This window comes from Mastigoproctus giganteus, chromosome 1 (assembly GCF_048544385.1).
Source record: "Mastigoproctus giganteus isolate SK-2022 chromosome 1, ASM4854438v1, whole genome shotgun sequence".
Taxonomy (NCBI): Eukaryota; Metazoa; Arthropoda; class Arachnida; order Uropygi; family Thelyphonidae; genus Mastigoproctus; species Mastigoproctus giganteus.
In genome coordinates, this window is record NC_143575.1 from 7,168,882 (window position 1) to 7,190,178 (window position 21,297).

At 36.5% G+C, this 21,297-nt stretch overlaps 1 protein-coding gene across 6 annotated transcripts in view; it reads right to left on the minus strand.

The window, feature by feature from the left end:
• Positions 1–21,297, minus strand: part of LOC150090521 (bifunctional peptidase and arginyl-hydroxylase JMJD5-like) — a 153,663-nt gene that overhangs the window by 38,953 nt on the left and 93,413 nt on the right. For all 6 annotated transcript variants that reach the window (XM_090371318.1, XM_090371334.1, XM_090371327.1 and 3 more), the window contains one exon: positions 4,924–5,075. In XM_090371318.1, coding sequence (XP_090227444.1) covers positions 4,924–5,075 — 152 coding nt within the window. The remainder of the gene's footprint in view (positions 1–4,923; positions 5,076–21,297) is intronic.

Below are 21,297 nucleotides of genomic sequence, written 5' to 3' on the forward strand. Positions count from 1 at the left end.
GGCAAAATGGATGAATTTCAAAGGATATTGCTGTGGCAAATGCGGTTGGCTGAAGATCTGCAAATGTTCCCAAATTTTGATGATTGTGTGAAACAGGAGGATGTCAACCGACTGGTAATAACTCTTGTTCGATTGCACTTACAGTCGCTCACTGACTCTTTTGGTTGTTATTACCCAAAGGAAGAGGACCCCAGAAACGGAATTACGTGGATAATAGATCCATTTTCAGCGAAAATAGAGGATAGTAATTTGAACATGAAAGAAAAAGAAAGCCTAATCGATCTACCATCCGACGACAGTCTCAAAGGTAAATTCCACTCATCCCTAACAAGATCTAATTTTTGGCTTTCTGTAAAAATTGAGTACCGAGTGTTGAGTGAAAAGGCCATCAAAATTTTAATTCCATTCGCAACTATATATATGTGTGAAAAGACATTTTCATCAGTTACGGCAATTAAAAACAAGTACTGCTGTCGGCTAGAAATACAAACGGCTTTCCGTGTTGCAGTAACGTCATTGGAGCCAAGAATTCAACAGCTTATTTCAAACAAGCAGCAACAAATGTCACACTGATTACTTTGCTATAATTAATCCTTTATACACCTCTATGTTGAGGTGCACTCAATATTTCATAATTGTTTAATATTAATTGTTAATATTAATTAATATCAATGTTAATTCATTTTTAATAAAATGAAATTTAAAATGTTTTTTTTCCATTTTTCATAATGAATATATCTGCGTTTATTTATTATACTTTTTTTATCATTATAAGGCCATTATATTATTAATTATATTAACATAAATTATATCCATTTTTTTGCAAATAACTTGGAGTGCAAAAACAAGTGTTAGTAATATTCATATTTAGAATGTTACTTTTATGGAAAAATCATGGTAGTGGTCCGCAGGATTCAAAATTTTCTTCATTTCTGCATTAGAGGTTCAACAGTAATGTGTTTACATTTGTTACAGGTGAAAAAATGGTTCGAAGAATAGTCCATTACAACTCTTAGCTGGCCAGGAAACAGCCAGACCGGACCTGAATCCTATAGAGAACTATTGGCATTGTGTGGAATTTGCAGTTTCCAGAAAGAAACCAAAGACCCTTTGTGAACTTTAGGAAGCCATAATTCGTGTTTGGAACCACGAACTATCATTAAATATCTTCAGAAATTGATCTTGTCAATGCCTCATCGGTGTGCTGGTCATCAGGGCCAGAGACGGTTCAACTAAATATTAGAGTGCACCTGGTGAACTTTTATTTCGTTTTCCATTTAAAATGATAAGCTGAAGCAAAATGAGGGCTTCTGATAACATTTCAGCCATAATTGTCGTGTTTACCAAAACTGTTGTATAAAGATTGCAAATGCTCATTTCGGAATATTTTGAGAGCACCTGTCAAATATTACTTAGCTTTACTTTTAACTATTAATAAATATCTTTTGTTTATATATTTCTATTTGTGATGCTAGTCATTAATGTAACATACCATTGCAAAAAAGGGTTATAAATGTGAAATTCCTAGGTGATGCACTTTCTTTGAACACCAGTGTATAACGGACGCAGCACACAGATATGGCCACAAAGATAAGTTAGGAAGGGAAAAGGCACCGTCACCAAATTGCTCCTTAAAAACTGTAAGTGCAAACAAATGCATAGTACGGTAAAGATGAAGGGAAAATAATAGTTAATAATTGACTGTGGAGGGAAAATGCCCTGCCAGAAATTGTCTATACTTAAGGGAAAAATCGGCAGTGACTCTAGTAATGGAAAACACTAAGTTTCGGTAGATACAAAGTGTTGCAGTTGTAAACTGACTTTGTGACACCGTTGAAAACTGAAGGGTGGCTAGGTCGGGCAAAGAGCATAGAAAAAAGTATTAAGGGATTATAAGAGAGTAGCCATTTAGTAAAGTAACTGATGGAAGCAGTTCCGTAAACAACCGGGTATTTCTGTGAAAGGATGGCTTGGCCATACAGAAGGTTCCCTAGGCAAAGAGGAGAGACTTTAGTGAATAAGAATAAAGATGAAAAAGAGAAATTAATGGTGATTGGTCAAGGGAAGAGGGATGAACAAAAAAGGAGACACAAGAGTGTGGAGAGCGAGTGAGACAGGATTTGGAAGGTGAGAGAGATTTTGGAGGTGTGTGGGAAGATTTTTGAAAATGGGAGTGAGAACAGGGCTGGGACAGTACAGTGGGTATTAATAAAAGTAGAGTGAGGGTAAAGAATAAGAAAGAAAATGATATGAGAAGTGAAGATAGTTGTAGGAAAGTCTAACTGAATGGCCAGAGCAGTGACCCAGAAGCAAAACCTTTGTACTATGGAAAGGAACAACAATCAATGCAGTCCAGAGATGTGCACCTGTTGGACCAGTAAGCCAGACCAAGGAAGACGACCGCTTGAAAGAGATCAGAAGCCAGGAACCCTATCGAGGCAGTGGAAAGAAAAGAGAAAGGCAGAGAAAGTAATTCCTGAAATTTTGATTCTGTTAACTGATAGACAATGAATAGTACTGTTAGGTCGAGCTGAATACATTACTATAAAAGGGGGGGGGGGGTTTGGTTTTTAGGAGCATTAGCAACTAAGGCCATATTGCTCCAGGGATATGCGGTGGTCATTTCCTGACCTTTCCGCATCCTCCGTATTTGGTAGTCACGGGCTCGAACCCCGGTCTAATGAAGAAGCGTGTGCTACGCACTGCTGCTCCTGCCCACCTGGCTACGGAGGCACCAGTGGTAGATAGGGAGAAAGAATCAGAGAGTGAGTTACCTAGCTGATGTAAAAGCATATGTGGAGTAATGTATTAGATGTTATTGTCATTGTCAACAAATAGTTAGTGCTCTGAGTGGAGCAACCAGTTTGTTCGTAACCAACTGAGAGATCTGAAGGGCCAGAGAAGATTATATTCCCAATTTGATGTTCATGTGTATCAAGAGAGAGAGGGAATATAATGTAATTATGTATATCAGGGGTGGCCAACGAGTTGATCGCGGATTTAATTTCGGTCAATCATGACGAATTTTAAACATACAGTCATCCCTCGATTTGTGCACCTTGTGCAATGCAATTTTTGGGTAGATCGCGGCACATTTTGAAGGAAAAAAGTAGATCGCATCACAAATTAAGTTGGCCACTCCTGATGTGTATATATATATATATATGTGAATATATGTTGTTTAGATTGTAAACCTCATCAGAATAGTGAATCAGAGAATAAAAAAAAAAAAAAAAAAACGGGATAAATTCCCACACTTGGCTTGTGGTGAAGCACTTCTAAGAGGTTGATTAAGAAAGGGGATAACAAAATACCTTTAGTCTTATGCATGTGGAAAGGATAGAAAAAAATATAGAAGATAATTATGTGTGTATGTGAAGTAGAGATTATATGCAAGGTTATCCATATGTATTACTGTGAAGGAGTATGAATTGAACAATGGTATATGCTAGTTAATTTAGTATTTTTTATTGCTCATATGTTTTACATGGTTATAAATGCATAGGAAGGAAAGAGGCGTATGAGAGCATTATAATTATGTAGAGTTGAAGAAAGTAGTGAGTGATTATATATTTATGATTGATTTAGTGTTTGTATTTTCCATATGATTCTAACTGTGCAATAAACCTTGTTATGTTTATAATAAAAATGTCTCATCATTCACAAGAAATACACACACAGCTCTATAGCAAACCACCTGGCTTATCCTGGTTGGGGGAACAATAAAAGAAAATCCTCATTACATGGAATCTTCTTATACTGAAAATGGTAAATAAAATAATTGAGCAGCAAATAGCTTGTGGACCTTGAAAGGAAGTGAGGACCCCTGTTCTGGAATTTAAACTTACAACAAGAGCCCACTGAGGTTCCAAGGTAAGCTGGGAGTATTATAAAGCAAATATAATTAAATAAGATAAAATTAAGAGCCAGGGGTAGTTCTCCTATAATTTAGCATTTTTATTCCCCCTCTCCCACAGCATCACCAATAGGTTCAGTTAAAACCTATTGGTTTTAACTGAACCAATAGGTTTTAACATATTTTAACATATTACAACAAGACAATGACCCAAAGCACAGCTCTAAGCTGTGCAGGGATTTTCTAGAAACTAAACAGGAGGAGGTACTGCAAATTACAGTATGGCCACCACAATCACCTGACTTAAATCCAATAGGACTTTTATGGGATCATCTAAACTGTCAGTTCTGTGAAGTAAGTCTACTCATCTTTATAAAATTTACAGGAAACCTTGCAGATAACTTAGAATAATGTTAATCAAGGCTATTATAAAATTAATTACCAGAATGTCATGTCTATGAAGGCAGTGATAAGATCTTGTGGAGGATATTTTAATGAAAAATCAGTATAGTTGTTAATATTAACCATTTCAATTTTTTTTGCTGTAAATTTTTCATTGCTTAATAAAAAATCCTAAAATACTTAAGTGTTTTTTTTTTTTTTTATATTAAACCTTACAGTGTCATAGCTAATTTCAAAAAAAAATTAACAAAAACTGGTGTCATACACTGTGATTCCAAACTTTTAGCAGGAGTGTATATGTAACCTAATGCAGCTAATTTCCTATTTGAAACTTTAAGATACTGTAGGAAAGTCAGTTGGAGCTCTTTGATTTAGTCTGTAAAACTGTGCTTTCTATAATTATGCAATGGGAGGGGGGACGGTAAGACAGGACAATAATACACACATTCCTATTGTGTGCAGGTATACTCAAGTAGCGTGCAACTTGAGTATATGAGCATATGAGTTGCATGCAAAATGCCTTCATTTTGCTTTACATCTCTTCCATTGACACCGTAAATATTATTTTCAATTGAGTGAACCTGCAGTTCCTAACCCTATTAGTGTTCAGATGAAATACAATTAGCAAAAGTTTTCTGATATATAACTAAAATTTTGTTTCTTACGTAAAAAATCTTCATGCAAAGTTCCAACCATATAAAAAGGTTCAGTGCGATATAACCTCAAAAACTCTGACAGCAGCATATCTTGATGTGGAGATTTTCTGTCTTCCTTTTTTGTAGTTTCAACGCTGACCACCAAATGACCATAATGCAGCCTATAAATTTTAAAGAAAAAGTCATCTAGATGTGCACATATGTTCATCAGAAATTAGATATTTTTGAAATACCCTAAATTATATTATGACAATACCTGCAAGTCAATACATATCAATATCTTACTAAAGAAATACATAAAGGCAAGTTTTTAAAAAAGCACACAAAGAACACCTAAAGAATTTATCTATTAGACTAGTAACTACTACCAATACATTAATTAAGTATGTTTTAATTATCTCTCAGAATAATAACATAACTGTGTTATAAGTTTTACTTCATTTTATTCATAATAAAAAGAAAACAATCTGGTAAGCTTTAACTTAACATGAAAGAAACAGGGAATACATATTATGTATGCTTGATTATGAAATCATATGTTCAGACATGCAAAAAATATAAATAAAGTAAAAATTCTCAATAAAAATTAAAACAGTTTGAAAATAGCAGAAATCACAGGAAGGAAATCTATATAAAAGTAATAACATTTTAGCACATACTTTGATATGCAAGAGCACAGCAACAACTGTCTCCATTTCATTCTGACCACTCAGACCAAAACAAAGATGGCTTGGGTTGGATTATGTTCCCCCCACATAAAGTATAGTTCACATCTAATGAAGGATTTATGAATGTAACGATTACAACTGCTTCTCTTGGAATTTTTAGTCATTACCTAGTATAAAATGCAAAACAAAAACTTTAAAAAAATAAAATAAAACCTGTGAAAATCAGTACAATGGAATTTTCTGTTTTGCCGATTTACACATTTTCATATTATGTTACTTACTTAGGCAAAGCTTCAAATTCGAGACCACAGTAATTATTGTAGGTCACAAAACTGAAAAGCTCTGCACAGTAAGTGACCAAATTGGCAGTAAGTAACCTGATAGTAAGCAACCAAATTGGTACTAGGAATTTTCCTAGTGCCTCCTAAGTATCTTATGTTTCATATTGTGTACCTTTCGAGTACTGCCTATGAAGCACAAAAGCACCTTTCCTTCCCACTTCTGTGTATTCCAGAATGTATTCCCATATTGTATAAAAGGTTATCAGAATTAAGGTTAGTATACTCTGGAAGATATGCAGAAGAATCGAACTGTCATGTTAAAAAAAAAAAAAAAAAAAAAAAATTCCCCCATTCCTTCAAACTTTCCAAATCTATTCAAAATACCCCATTCTCCACAACACTATATGGAAGTTTATTATTTTTTTTATTTATTCAGCCAATTATTTAACACAAACTTACTCCTATTCTGCAAAAGGTAGCATAAATTTAATAAAATTTATATAAATATATGCTCCCTTGTGTATTTCAACTTAGAAAGATTAAAGGTGCCACAATATTTAATTTATTGAACCCTTTTTAAAGCCTTATACACTTCAATTATGTCCCCATGCAGATGTCTAGTTTCCAGAATATGTAATAATCTTGTAGTATCCTTCAGTGTCCCCAATAATCTTTTAGTAGTTCTCTGCATTCTTTCTGACAGATCTATCTCCATCTCAATGTGAGCTTTCTACACCTGTGTGCAGTATTTCAGATATAGCCTAGCACCTTACACAACAGGATGACCGCCTCTTTGTCTATTAGCATTAGCATTAGTAGAGGCATTTGATGCAAGAAAGCAAGCTTATGCAGCATCAGCCAAAAAAAAAAAAAAAACCCACTTCCACTTCACCCCTCTGTTCATTCAAAATACCTGTCCAGCTGAGCCTTAAACTTATTTAGGCTATCAACCTCCACCACAAGGGATGGAAGTCTGTTCCACCAACCAACCACCCGCTGGCTAAAGGCAAATTTCCGCACGTCTATCCTACATCTGTCTTTCCTCAATTTGAATTTATGCCCTCTCAGGTGATTTTTCTGAGCTAGAGGAAGAATCCCATCAGCATTGAGCATGCTTAAACCATTCAAGGCTTTATACACCTCTATCAGATCACCTCGCTGGTGCCTAGTCTCCAGACACTGTAATTTGCAAAACTTAAGCCTTTCTTCGTAAGAGCACCCCTTTGTTCCATTCACTAATCTTGTTGCCCTTCTCTGTACTCGTTCCAGCAGCTCTACATCCTTCTTGAAATGAGGCCTCCAGACCTGTATACAGTACTCTAGGTGTGGCCTGACCATCGCCTTATACAATGGAATAATCACCTCCTTATCCCTGCTGGAAAAATTCCTGTATATCATTGACAATACTCCATGAGCTACTCTTGCAGCCCGTCTGCACTGCTCAGAGAACTTCATATCTGCCTGCACAACCACCCCCAAAGTCCCTTTCATTCTCTACCACTGTCAGTGTAGTACCACAGAGTTGATACGTTGCTCTGGGGTTGCTGTTTCCCATGTGTAGTACTTTATATTTGTCAATGTTAAACTTCATTTGCCACCTCTCAGCCCATCTGCTCAACCTTTCCAGATCCTGTTGCAGCAGCATAGTGTCAGTAGTGTCCTTGACAACCCTGCCAACCTTTGTATCGTCTGCAAACTTGGACATTAAGCCCGATATACCATCATCAATATCATTTATAAATACAGAAAACAATAATGGACCCAACACTGAGCCCTGAGGGACTTCACTAATAACATCAGTCCGCGATGAGCAGTGTCCATTGATTACCACTCTCTGTCTTCTCCCCCTCAACCACCCCTTTATCCATAGCAGCAATTTGCCTCCAATGTCACACTGCTCCAATTTGTGTAGCAGTCTTCCATGTGCAACAGTATCAAAAGCCTTTCTAAGATCCAAGTATATAATATCAAAGTTATTCCCTGCATCCAGTTCTTTTGTGACTGCATCATAGTATCCAATCAAGTTGGTCAGGCAAGACTTCCCCTTAACAAAACCATGCTGTGTCTGAGCTATAACTGAAGTCTTGTCTAGATGATCCTGCAGTGCTTCTTTAACCAGTGCCTCCATTAATTTTCCTGGAACAGAAGTTAAGCTCACAGGTCTATAATTACTTGTGTCAGCCTTTGATCCTCCTTTGTGAATTGGGGTCACATTTGCGCATTTCCAGTCTATGGGTACCTCCCCTGAGTCCAAGGAAGCTCTCATAATTATGGCTAAGGGTTTGCTTACTTCCTTTGCTGCCTCCTTTAATATAACTGGATAGATCCCATCCACCCCGGGTGCCTTTCTTGTGTTTATCTTCAACAGTTTCTCCTCCACTTTACTCCCAGTTATTTCAAGATTCTGTAGCTTACTGCTAGAGTTGAATACACCTCTGGCATTCCCCTCGCTGAATAACTCCTCATGTGTGAATGTCGATGCAAAATATTCATTTAGTTTGTTAGCTACCTGAGCAGGATCATCAACACTTGACCCATCAATATCAAGTGGACCAATCTGATTCATCCCCTTCCTTCTAGAGTTTACATAAGTAAAGAACTCTTTGCTGTTTTTCTTTGCATCCCTTGCCAAGGATTTCTCGTAATCTGCCTTCGCCTGCCTAACCTCCTTTGTAACTTGGTTGCATATCAACTTGTATCTATCATAGGCTTCTGTGTCATGTGTTAATTTGTATGTATCCCATGCATTTTTCTTCTCTGCCATATGCCTCATTAGTTCATCTGACATCCATTTTGGTCTAAACCTTGAACAATATTTCTTAGTTGGTATGTAAAGCCTAGTAGCTTCCAAGATAAGTTCTTTGAATGCTTCCCATTTTGAATTTGCTGTTGGTAACATCATCAGTTGGTCCCACTGTATAGAATTTAAATACTGTCTCAGTCCATCGTAGTCGCCTTTACGGAAGCAATAACCCTTCCCTTTACCCCTAATGGTAGTTACCTCTTTGAGTAAATTCATTCATTTTGAGTAAATGGTTCATTTATCTGCAGATTCTTAATGCATGAAGAATCACTGCTGATAATCAAATCAAGAGTATTACTCCCTCTAGTTGCCTCCCGAACATGCTGATGTAGAAAACAATCATCCAATAAATCCACAAAAGTCCTGCTAGTGTGTGAGTAACCAGCCCCCAAATTCCAGTCAATATCTGGGAAATTAAAATCTCCCATTATAAGACACTCTGATTTACTGCCCCACTCTATTTCCCTGTACAGTTCCTTATTATACTCATCAGAGTCATTAGGCCTATAGCACACTCCTACTCTCAATTTTGATCTCCCAATGTTTATGTCACACCAAACTGACTCCACACTGCACTGTCCAGCGATGTCGACTGGCTTCACTTCCTTGGTTTTTATGTGTTTCTTAACTAATAGCATAACCCCTCCTCCCTTCCTATCCTGTCTATCCTTTCTGTAGACGTTGTACTCCCCAAATTGCAGTTCTGCATCCCTTATATCTGTGTGACACCACGTCTCTGATATCCCAACAATATCTGCCTTCGATGTTTTGAGCAATACCTCAAATTCATCAAATTTATTTACTAAACTCCTAGCATTGGTGTACACGCAAGTATACATGCACCTATTTCTATTCTTAGCTACCCTAACACAACCCATGTGTTTACTTGTACCGCAATGGCTCCCAGCAGTCTCTGAAATACCATGCATCTTGTTTTTCAGGCTTGTTTTTCTATGCTGGACAAGCACCTGTATATCACTGCCAGAATTCCAGTAATTTGTTCTGGCAGCTTGTTTGCACTACTCAGAATTTCATGTCATACTGTTTGAATCCAAAATTTTATAGCAGGATACCATAGTGTGAGATGGTAACGAGCCAATCAAAATTTATTTGAAAATATGTCAAAAGGCAAAAAATTTATAAAGTATTCAAGGCATTCATCAAAAAAATTTGTTGGTTGGTTGGTGTTTTATGGCATGAAATTAACATTAGCAAAGGCACATGATGCAAGAAAGCAAGCTTATACAGCATCAGCAAAAAAATAAATAAAAAAACCTTATTTCACCCACCCACATGCTCCAAATGAAATGTTTGTCAAGTTCTGCATTCAATCTATTTAAGCTATCAACTTCTACAATGACAGATGGAAGTTTGTTCCAGCAATCAACCACCCACTGGCTAAAGGCAAACTACTTCCGCACATCTATCCTACAACCATCTTTCCTCAATTTGAATTTATGCCCTCTCAGGTGATTATTCTGAGCAAGAGGAAGAATCCCATCTGCATTGAGCATGTTCAAACCATTCAAGGCTTTATACACCTCAATCATATCACCTCGCAGGTGCCTAGTCTCCAGACACTGTAATTTGCAAAACTTAAGCCTTTCTTCGTAAGAGCAACCCTTTGTTCCATTCACTAATCTTGTTGCCCTTCTCTGTACTCCTTCCAACAGCTCTACATCCTTCTTAAAATGAGGCCTCCAAGACCTGTATACAGTACTCAAGGTGTGGCCTGACCATTGCCTTATACAAGGAGATAATCACCTCCTTATCCCTGCTAGAAAAATTCCCGTATATCATTGACAAGACACCATGACCTACTCTTGCAGACCATCTGCACTGCTCAGAAAACTGCCTGCACAATTACCCCCAGGTCCTTTTCATTCTCTACCACTGTCAGTGTGGTACCACAGAGTTGATACGTTACTCTGGGATTACTGCTTTCCATATGTAGTACTTTACATCTGTCAATGTTAAACTTCATTTGCCACCTCTCAGCCCATCTGCTCAACTTTTCTAGATCCTGTTGCAGCAGTGTACTGTCATTAGTGTCATTATCAACCCTGCCAACCTTCATATCATCGGCAAACTTGGACATTTATCAGTGATTTATGAAAGAATGTCTCCTGAATCCTGGGCACTTTGTTTAGTTTTGTTTATATTAAACAAAGAATGCATCAGTTTTCAGTTTACCGTATATTCTTTGTTTATTTACCATAGCCAAGTAAAATGCATATATGTTATTTCATAATAAAAACAACACTTCATCCTCAACAACAATAATATAAGATGGATAGAAACACAAATAAAACAGATAAAATTAACAATCAAAAACGGCATGGGTTAAACATACAAAAATTGCTTCTTTTTTTTTTGAAAAAAAAAAAAAGTGGGTGTGGGAAACAGAACAGAAATTTTGATTTAAAATAAGAGAGAAAAATATAGACAGTTAATTTAATTTAAAATTCACTGATAATTGAATTATAAATTAAAAGTAATACATATAGAAAAATGAAAATGTGACAATTTATCATTAGTGGACTATATCTAGGGTGGATGAGATCTATCCAGTTACATTAAAGGAGGCAGCAAAGGAGGTAAGCAAACCATTAGCCACAATTATCAGTGCATCCCTGGATTCAGAAGAGGTCTATGGACTGGAAATGTGCAAATGTATACCCAATTCACAAAGAGGAATCAAAAGGCTGACAGGTCTGCAATTACAGACCTGTCAGCTTGACTTCTGTTCGATGGAAAATAATGGAGCCACTGATTAAATTAGGCAGGAATAAAGTTATAATGCAGACACAGCAGACCCTATCCACAGTTTTGCTAATGACAGCACATTGCATTCCACCTTCCAGTTTCAGAAACCTTGCCCTACACAAGCAGCTTCAACTTCTCAAATATCCACTACCAATTCCTTAAATGCCGAGTGGGAAAGTAATGCAGTAGATTTAAATTCTTCTAAAACTGACTCCTGTCTTAACTTACAGAAAGTATTCTTCTGCTCCTATGCTTATCTTCAATGACAATAAGATTTCTAGACAAGATTACATATCTCTATTAGGGATTACCCTGACTTTTTTTTTTTTTTTTTTTGTTAGTTGTTGGCACATCGGCTTCTGTGGCCATAATGCACCTCCCAAAGTTTTTGCATTTACTCTGATCCAAGCCTGAGGTTGGATTTGAACCCACGACCTTTGGGTTGCCAGGCAGGCACTTTACCCACCCGGCTAGCCCGGTTGGCACCCTGACTTCTAATCTCTCTTAGCATAAGCATATCACAAATGTTGCTTCCTCTGCATCTAAAAAACTGGGTTCTCTTTTTTGCTTTTGGAATTACTTTTCTTCCAAACAGCTGCTCACTCTGTACAAATTTCAAATCTCCTCTATCACTGAATATTGTTCCCAAATCTGGCGGGGTGCCCACAAAACCTCTCTCAGCTTCTAGACTCCATTCAAAAGAGAGAAGTTAGGTTAATTAATGACCCATTTCTCTGTCTCAGACATTCTGTTTCTGCTGCATGCCTTTTCTATAGATACTTACAGATATTTATTATAGATAGATACCTATAGATATTTATTTGAAGTAGTTTTTTTTTTTTTTTTGTTAGTTGTTGGCGCATCGGCTTCTGTGGCCATAATGCACCTCCCAAGGTTTTTTGCAGTACTTTGATCCAACCCCGAGGCGGGATTCGAACCCGCAACCTTTGGGTTGCCAGGCAGGCACTTTACCCACCCGGCTAGCCCGGTCGACATTTTGAAGTAGTGCAGTACCAGCTATCTCATTGTGAAGGCACCCACAATATGAGATACAATTAAAACGATACCTTTTACACTACGTACGTAGTTCAAATTTATGGGTAAACTATGGTGTTTCTACACTGACATTATATAGTTAATTACCTAAATCCATAAGAAATTATGCCTTGTGCATTTCATCTTCTGGTACTATAGGTTCTAATACCGCTCATGCCTGAAGTTTTCAATTAAAAAAAAAAAAAGCGCAACATGAATTTGTTAAAGGGTGATCTTGCAAGGCCAATCTGACTGGATACTATGACAGCAAAATACTCTCACAGGTACTTTAGATGAGAGATCAGGGCAGTTGAAAAGATGAAAAAGACCTGTGCATAATTTTGCAGCAGTGCAAACAAGCTGCCAGGTCAGCTCAAGGAGTTTAGTCAATTATATACAGGAATTTTGCCAGCAGGGATAAGGAGTTGATTATCCCATTGTATAAGGCAGGGGTCAGCAACCTTTTTGAGTGAAGAGCCATTTTTGATCTAATTTAAAAAAAAAAAAAAAAGAATCCCAAGAGTCACACTTCAGCTCAAGCTGGTGGGGGGGGGGGGTTAAGAAATTGAATAGTGGGAAGGTGTTTTATTAAAAAAATATATATATTGAAATATTTATTAATAACATTTCTAATTAATGTGACTTTTGCTGCTGAACTTCTTAAGCGAGCCTCTCAACATCAGGTTAGTATGCCATAATTTATCTTTAAGCATGCTGAGAGACTTGCATTGTTCAGATGGTTTCTTGATTTATTTTTAGTATAGTTCACGTTCGAAAATATTTGCCCACAGAAATTCATTAAATCAAAAACTGAAGAAGTCCAAACGCAAATATTTTCTTTATACACGTGCCCGGTAAGCTACACCATGACACATCGAACACAATTTGGTCTTGCTTTTTCAACTCATCTATCGGCATCCATTTATGTAGAATTCAAAGGGCAGCCCTTTTGCCTCTCCAAATCCTCAATTTCAGTTTTAAGGCATTTTAGTCTTGCACTCCACATGTCCGTAATTTTTAAGTCCTCTAACTCCATTTCAAACTTTGCTTCATGTGGGCTAAAAGTTAAAGAGCCACATGTGGCTTGCGAGCAACAGGTTGCTGACCCCTGGTATAAGGCAATGGTCAGGTAACATCTTTAATACTGCATACAAATCTGGAAGTGTCATTTTAGGAAGAACATGGATCTGTTAGAATGGGTGCAGAGAAAAGCAACAAGACATGGAAAGAAAAAGGATGTGCTTACAAGGAATGGTTTTACAAATTGCAGTGTCTAGAGACTAAGCACCTGCAAGATCTGATTGAGGCATTTAAGGCCTGAATGAATTGAATAAGCTCAATTCTGATGGAATCCATCCTCTTACTCAGACTGTAAACATGAGAAGTATAAATTCAAATTAAAGAAGGATGGTTGCATGTCAGATATACTTAAATTTGCCTTCAGACTGAGGGTCATGGATTGTTGGAACAAACTCCCATTGGGTGTTTTAGAGTTATTATTATTATTAGCCATATGGTAACAAGGAAGCCTGAGGCTTATGCTGCACCAGCCAAAAAGAAAAATAAAAAAATAAAAATTCCCGAGTTACCGCACGCGTGTGTGTGTGTGTGTGTGTGTGTGTGTGTGTGTGTGTGTGTGTGTGTGTGTGTGTGTGTGTGTGTGTGCGCGTGCGTGTGCGTGCGCGTGCGTGCGTGTGTGTGAGAGAGAGAGAGAGTAGTTTCAATAAATTCAAGAAACTATATAAACTGTTAGAGCAGATGGACAGGTGAAATGGGAAGTGTTGGGGCTGATGCTGCATAAGCTTGCTTTCTTGCATTATTTGCCACTACTGATAATAATAAATATCCCTGAAGTGTAATTTAACTGATCCACTGAGATTGTCACTAGAGCCGTGAGAGCTTCCAGCACTTTAGAAATACTTCAGGTACATCTAATACCTCTTTTTTCAGTTTCCATATCTTTCTCTTCTTCAGTAGCTAGCCATTATTTTAGTGACTAATGCATCAATTGTGAAATCCACTTGTTACATATGAATTTGGAACAGATGACTAATTGTCAGCTATACCTTGACATTTGTCAATCATCCACTGCTCGCACTTTTTTTTTTAAATGATTTGTGTGATATATTAGTAGTGACAAATGATAAAAGGAAGCAAGATTATACTGCAGGAGGGGGGGGGAATTCACATATCACTTCATCTGTAATAATTTGTCAAATTCTTTCTTAAATTTATACAAACTACCCATTCCAACAAAACCAAATAACAGTTTCTTCCAAAAGTTTATCGTTCTGGCTGAAAGCAAATTTCCACATACCTATCCTGCAACTAACCTTCCTCAATTTGAATTAATGCCCCTTACTGTTGCAGCAAGAGTAAAGATGCCATCAATGTTTCGCTTACTCACACAATTCAAAGCCTTAAACACGTCAATCGAATCTCCCTACTTTCCAGGGTGCCTACTTTCCAGACAATGCAATTTGTAAAACCATAGTCTTTCTTTTTAAGATACCCTTTTGTTCCCCTCACTAATCTTTTCTCTTCTCTGCACATGTTCCAAGAATCCAACAATCTTCCTAAAATGAGGCTTGCACACCTATATGCAGTACTAATGATACAGCCTAAACATTTTTATATAGTGGAGTAATTACATAAAAATTCTTGTGAATCATTGACAAACTTCGTGAGCTTTCTAGTAATCCATTTGAACTGCTCAGAGAACTTCATGTCTGAATGCACAATTATTCCCAGGTCTTTTTCTGTTCTCTACAATCTTGAGTGTGGTACCCACACTGTTGGTTTTTTTTTTTTTTATAGTTGTTGGCACATCGGCTTCTGTAGCCATAATGCACCTCCCAAAGTTTTTGCATTTTACTCTGATCCAAGCCAGAGGTGGGATTTGAACCCATGACCTTTAGGGTGCCAGGCAGGCACTTTACCCACCTGGCTAGCCCAGTCGGCACACTGCTGGTATGTTATTCTGCAATTACTGCTACCCATATGCAGTATCTTGTATTTGTCAATGTTAAACTTCAATTGCCACATTAACTTATCTGCCTAATTTTTCTAGACTTCATTGAAGTATCATACCTTCATTAATGTCTTTAATCCCCCTACCAACCTACAGATATGACAGACTACATATCACCTGCACACTTGGACATGCCTCCAATATTAATAAATACTGAAAATAAAAATGGGCCCAGCACTGAACCCTAGGGACCCCAGTAATAACATTAAAACAGCAGTGCCCACTGACAGCCACTCTACCTTCTCCCACTCAACCATCCCTTTGTCCATATCAGTAAGTTGCCCCAATGCCACACTGATCCATTATGTACAGAAATCTTTCATGTGAACAGAATCAAAAGCTTTCTGCATATAACTGCATTCCTGTCTAGATGGTCCTGTATTACTTCTTTAACCAGTGAATTCATTATTTCCCCTGGAACAGAAGTCAAGCTTGTTATGTCTGTAATTATTTACTTCACCTTTTAATCTTCCATTGTGAATCGAGGGAGACATCCATTCACCTCCAATCTCCATAGTGACCTCTCGTGAATCCCAGGATGCACTCATGAGTATAGCTAAAGGTTTGCTTACCTCTCTCAGTATAACTGGATAGATTCCATCTGCCCCACATGCTTTATTTACTTTTATCTTCAACAATTTCTGTTTTACTTTCTTCTCAGTTATCACAAAATAATTTAACTCCCTGTTAGAATTTGATGTACTTCTGGGATCCCCATCCCTAAAAAAAAAAAAAAAAAAAAAACCTGTGTGAATGTAGATGCAAAATTTCTATTCAGTTTATCAACATCCTGAACAAGATCATCAACAATTATAACATCATTCCTTTCCTTATAGTATTAGCATAAGTCTTTGCTACTTTTTGTTGCATTCTTTGTCAGACTTCTTGTAAAATGCCTTAGTTTGCCTGATTCCCCCCCCTTTATGCCTTGAAGGCAGAGTACATTACAAAAGCAAGAGCTCCCACTAAAAAAAAGTTTTAGAAGTGCACTAAAAAAAAACAAAAAAAAAAAAACACTGGATGAAAAACTGTAGAATGTCTGCTATAAAATACAGAGTAGACAGTAGTTTTGTCTTATGAAAGCAAGATTATGAATAATTACCACCACTGAGCTTCAAGGATGGACATGTCTGGAATTAAGTGGGTCTTTTTTTTTTTTTTTTTTTTTTTTTTTATAAAAGGCAGAGACTTTATACACTGATGTCTCTACAGCAGGAAACTGGTTATGTTACTCTTTACTGTTTTGGATAGGTCTCCAGTTAACTGACTTAACCAAAAAATATTTCAGGGTGAAAAAAAACACTTCAATTTATTTTTGCAACATACTTCTCTATTGGAGCAAAGCCTTTTATTTAAAAGTAAAGAAAGAATATTTGTCCTACCAAATATAGTAGTACATTGGCATGAGACAAGTTCCCTTCACAGCAGAAAAATGCCCGAGTATTAACATAAAATGAAATAAAAAAAGAATAGCTAAAATATAACAGAATAGCCAAAATATAAAATGAAAGTCTCATCACTACATTTCTGTCTAGAGTCCTTTCCATTGTAGTAAAAAGTTCAGCTTAGCATCACATCTACTGAAACAACCTATGGTGAGATACACACTTGTTCAAATAATTACACAATTGTGTACAGTTGTTAACAGAAATACATAAAACTGCTAGGTAACAGTAGCCTCAGAGAACCACACCACGGTTTGTCTTCTATAGTTCTGATCTTCTACAAGCTTATTAAAGTCAATTCTCATATGTGATAAGCTGTGAATTGATTGCAACGCTCTGCCCTGGTAAGAACTTGTCAGCCATCTTCAGTGTGTTGGCTATTATCCTCAGGGATTTTGTGCCTTTTAAGGCAGAGGGTGGAATGGGCCACTCACGTAGCTCCTAGATTTTTCCCTATTAAATAATTACCGCCCTCCAGTAGTTAATTCTGTGTTGTACATCATTTGACAGTTTCCATTTTCTGTACGGAGTTTGCTTTTGTTTAAACAAAACAGTTAAGCTAGCAGGCTTTTGATCTAGAAGAGATCCTTACTACTTCGGAAGCCGCAAATTCTGCAACGGAGTTGATCCAACCGGTTAAGAGGGTTATTGCAAGTAAGGCATCACATGTGAGTAGGCAATCCCATGGGATACAGTTGGCAGCATATAAGCATTTATTTGGATCCAGAAAGGCTGGCAAAGTCACAAGCTAGCTCTTATATTTGTTCTTGACATTAAAATCAATATACAGTAGCACTATGAGGATTACAATTGGACTATAATCAGATATAGGAGACATTTCGAGCAGTAAATCAATTATATATTAACCAGAAGACAGAATCAGGTCTAGTCTATTTTCACCTCTTGTGGGTTGGTCATTGATAAATGAGACTAAGCATGGTTGCAGCCTATTCAACATGATATTCGGCAGACTGTTGAACTGTGGTGGAAGGTTGAGATCTCCACATACTATGTGGAATACCAAGGATGTTTGTGGTGAAGTGCCTTCACAATATGAAATCAATGCACTAAGTGGCAAACCCAGCTTTCTCATAGCTACATGAAAAAAAGAGCTAAGCCCAATATGTACAAAAACTGATTACGAACACAAGAGCATAAGTTAGATATTCTTATAGGAAAGTGGCAGATATGTATGTCTTTAAAGCAGAATGAATGTACAGTGGATGCCACTTATTATGATCACTATGGGATGCTGCTTAATTGATACCAATAACCGATGAAACAAGAATGCAGCTGTTCAGCATTGTTTATTGATGCAGAGCATGTATACACAAAAAGGTGGAAACCTTTTCATATACACATTTCTGAAAAGAAACATTAAAATCAAGCAATAGAAAATACTTCGGCTGTCTACTAATTCTTTGAAAGTCATCAATAAAAATTAAACTGTCACAATGTTTCTGGAAATCCATACAAACCATTAAAAACAAATAAGAAAATATTAAAATCAATTAGAAAAGGGTTAATGCCCTACTAAAACAGTCAGTATTGGCAGGAGCACGGATACAGTACTTTCTTTTAGAGAGTAACAACACTGACAATTACACAAACTGTAGAAACCACAAATTAGAATGGTACATAATCACTTTCACTACAAGTGTAAACTGCAATAAGGCTAAAAAGTGATTACAAAAATAAAATCAAAGCACCAATTATAATAGCACAGATTACAATAAATGTTGTTTTTTCTATGGATTAGTATCCATATGATTAGGAATTCATAAAAGTGATAACATTATACAAATAATATTATCCCTGATCACAATAAGTGGTATGCACTATAATTATCTTTTATATTAATTTCATACATTCCTTCAATCTGATAAAGTTTGTTCACAAACAGCTAATTTATTTATGGACAAAATAATATTTTAATTGTAATCTGCCATGCCTGGCAAATTATAATTAAAAATTTGTAAAGTATGTTATGTTATCTTATTTTGTGTCCTCTCTTTCTTGGACCCTTGTTATTATCTAGATATTATCAGGAAACTGAACAGAAACTTCCACATCTGTTATATTTCTTCTTCATCACAGTAAATCCAGTATCACTTGTCACAGTAATAATTCTCATACTTCGTTATGTTGCCTTCCTTCAGTTTTAGCATGTTTTTCCTCGTGGAGTTCAGAGTACTACAGGTATGAATATTTTTCTTTCTGAACTTGAAACAAGTTTAAACATGTAAAATAATAAAAAAAATTCTGTTGTCCTTCACAAGAATTATTGAAACCTTCACACACTAGGATGCTTTTACACATAACAACTTTCACTGATGATTGCATTAAACAGGCAGTTTAAATTCTGCTGGCTACAAAAACATGGAAGGTTGTTGTTGTTATTTGGTTTTTAGGAGCATTAGCAACTAAGGCTATATTGCTCTGGGGATATGCGGTGGTCATTTGCTGACTTTTCCGCATCCTCCGTATTTGGTGGTGACAGGCTCGAACCCTGGTCTAATCAAGAAGCGTGTGCTACGCACTGCTGCTCCTTCCCACCTGGCTACGGAGGCGCCTGACATGGAAGGAGAAGACGGTCCTCAAACTTGTCCTATATCTTCATTCTCATTGTATGAGATGCTAAAGACCAGAACAAAACACTGTGTCACTACCTAAAGGGCCAACCAGAGTCAGTCCTTGAAAGATGCTCTGCTACCATCCTCAAAATAAGAAGAAAGTGTCAATAATCATGTATTAGTTCAATTAAAACAATAGTAAGTGTCAACATACTGTAAATACATCTCCTTTCGCAATTTTAGTAGATCAATTTTATTGTTTAAAAACTGTTTGTTTCTATTTAACTGTTTCTTATGTATTTTTTGTGTGCTAATTTTAGATTTTGGTACGTTGTTGATTTAATGACTCAAATTAGGTTTCAAAATTATTTTCATAAGTCCACTTTCATTATTTTGATTATGCACTGTCAGTTTCACCAAGGTTATGCAAAATTTTATGGTCCCATTATCATCCATATTTATTTAAATTTATTTTTAGCAAGGATCTATACTACTCCCTTATTCAAAGTCAGCTCCACCTGGTTCCTTTATCTAAAATGGTAGATAAATTGCCTGAATAAGCTTAAATCAGTTCAAACTTTTAATCCCTCTCTCACACTCAGTGTTCGTTCCAAGGTTACTTCAATATCCTCACACAATCAGTTTTTTTTTATAAAGGTCCAATCTTCCTGATTCATCAGTTATTTTTTCAGCCTTGCTTACAGAAAACCATTTTGAGTAGCGTGTCTTTTGTCAGTCTTCTTGGTAACTATAATTTCATCATACATTTCTGTAATAAATATTTCCACATTTTCTTTATCAGTTTACAATTATACTTTTAGGGGTATTTAGGCTTTTTTTTTTTCTTTTTTTTCCACAGACACTTGAGTTGTGATTCCTCTTTTTCTTTTCCCTCTTTTTTTTTTCTTTAGAATCGACATCATCATCAAAAGTAGGGCAGAATTTGAGTAATTATGTGTCTTGCTATTGACTTACTAACACATGCAACAAAAAATGTTTGTTTTCTTTTAATCATTTTTTTTTATATGCTGAATCCAATTGTGTTATTGGCTTTTCTATAGTGTCAATATTTCAACAGAAATTAAAGGTTTTATATGTATTACTAGTTGTACTCAGCACAACATACGCCATCTTTCTGATTATGGCATAAAGAGTTTAATCTAGATCCTTCAATCTTCACCATTCTTGTTTAGCAGTGACATAATTCTACAGCAGTCACCTGGGGAATATATGCATATGTCTCTATTTGCAGATGGTTGCCTGTCTTCTCCAACAAATATTGCAGCAACCTCCATTTTGGATGTAGGTGCATTATATCATCTCTTATCTAAGTCTGGGTCTTTTATATAAATGTCATTCGAACATTCATTATTGGACTGGCCTGGGTTACTTTATGCATTTGTTTATATAACTCAGCAAATTTATTTATGGACAAAATCATCAGCATCTTGTCCAACTGTTGCATTACTTCGGCCATACACCATTGGTTTGATTGTTTTTTCAAGCCGTTTTGTTGTTGCTTCAGCAAAATCGAAAATATAAAGTTGTTCATATCCTGGCTTATTTGCCTAGTTTGGATATAACAGTGAGACCAAATGGTAAATCTGGCCATGTATTCTAAAACAGTATGGACATTTCCAGGCGGTGATTTAATCCCTGCACCCATTGATGAGTTGTACTCTCGTATGTGTTTTCTGTAGTTATTTGCTTCACATGTATCCCCTGTAAACAGCTCTCGCAATAGAGTAGGTGTCTCAGAGACATTGGAATAAGTGAAACCT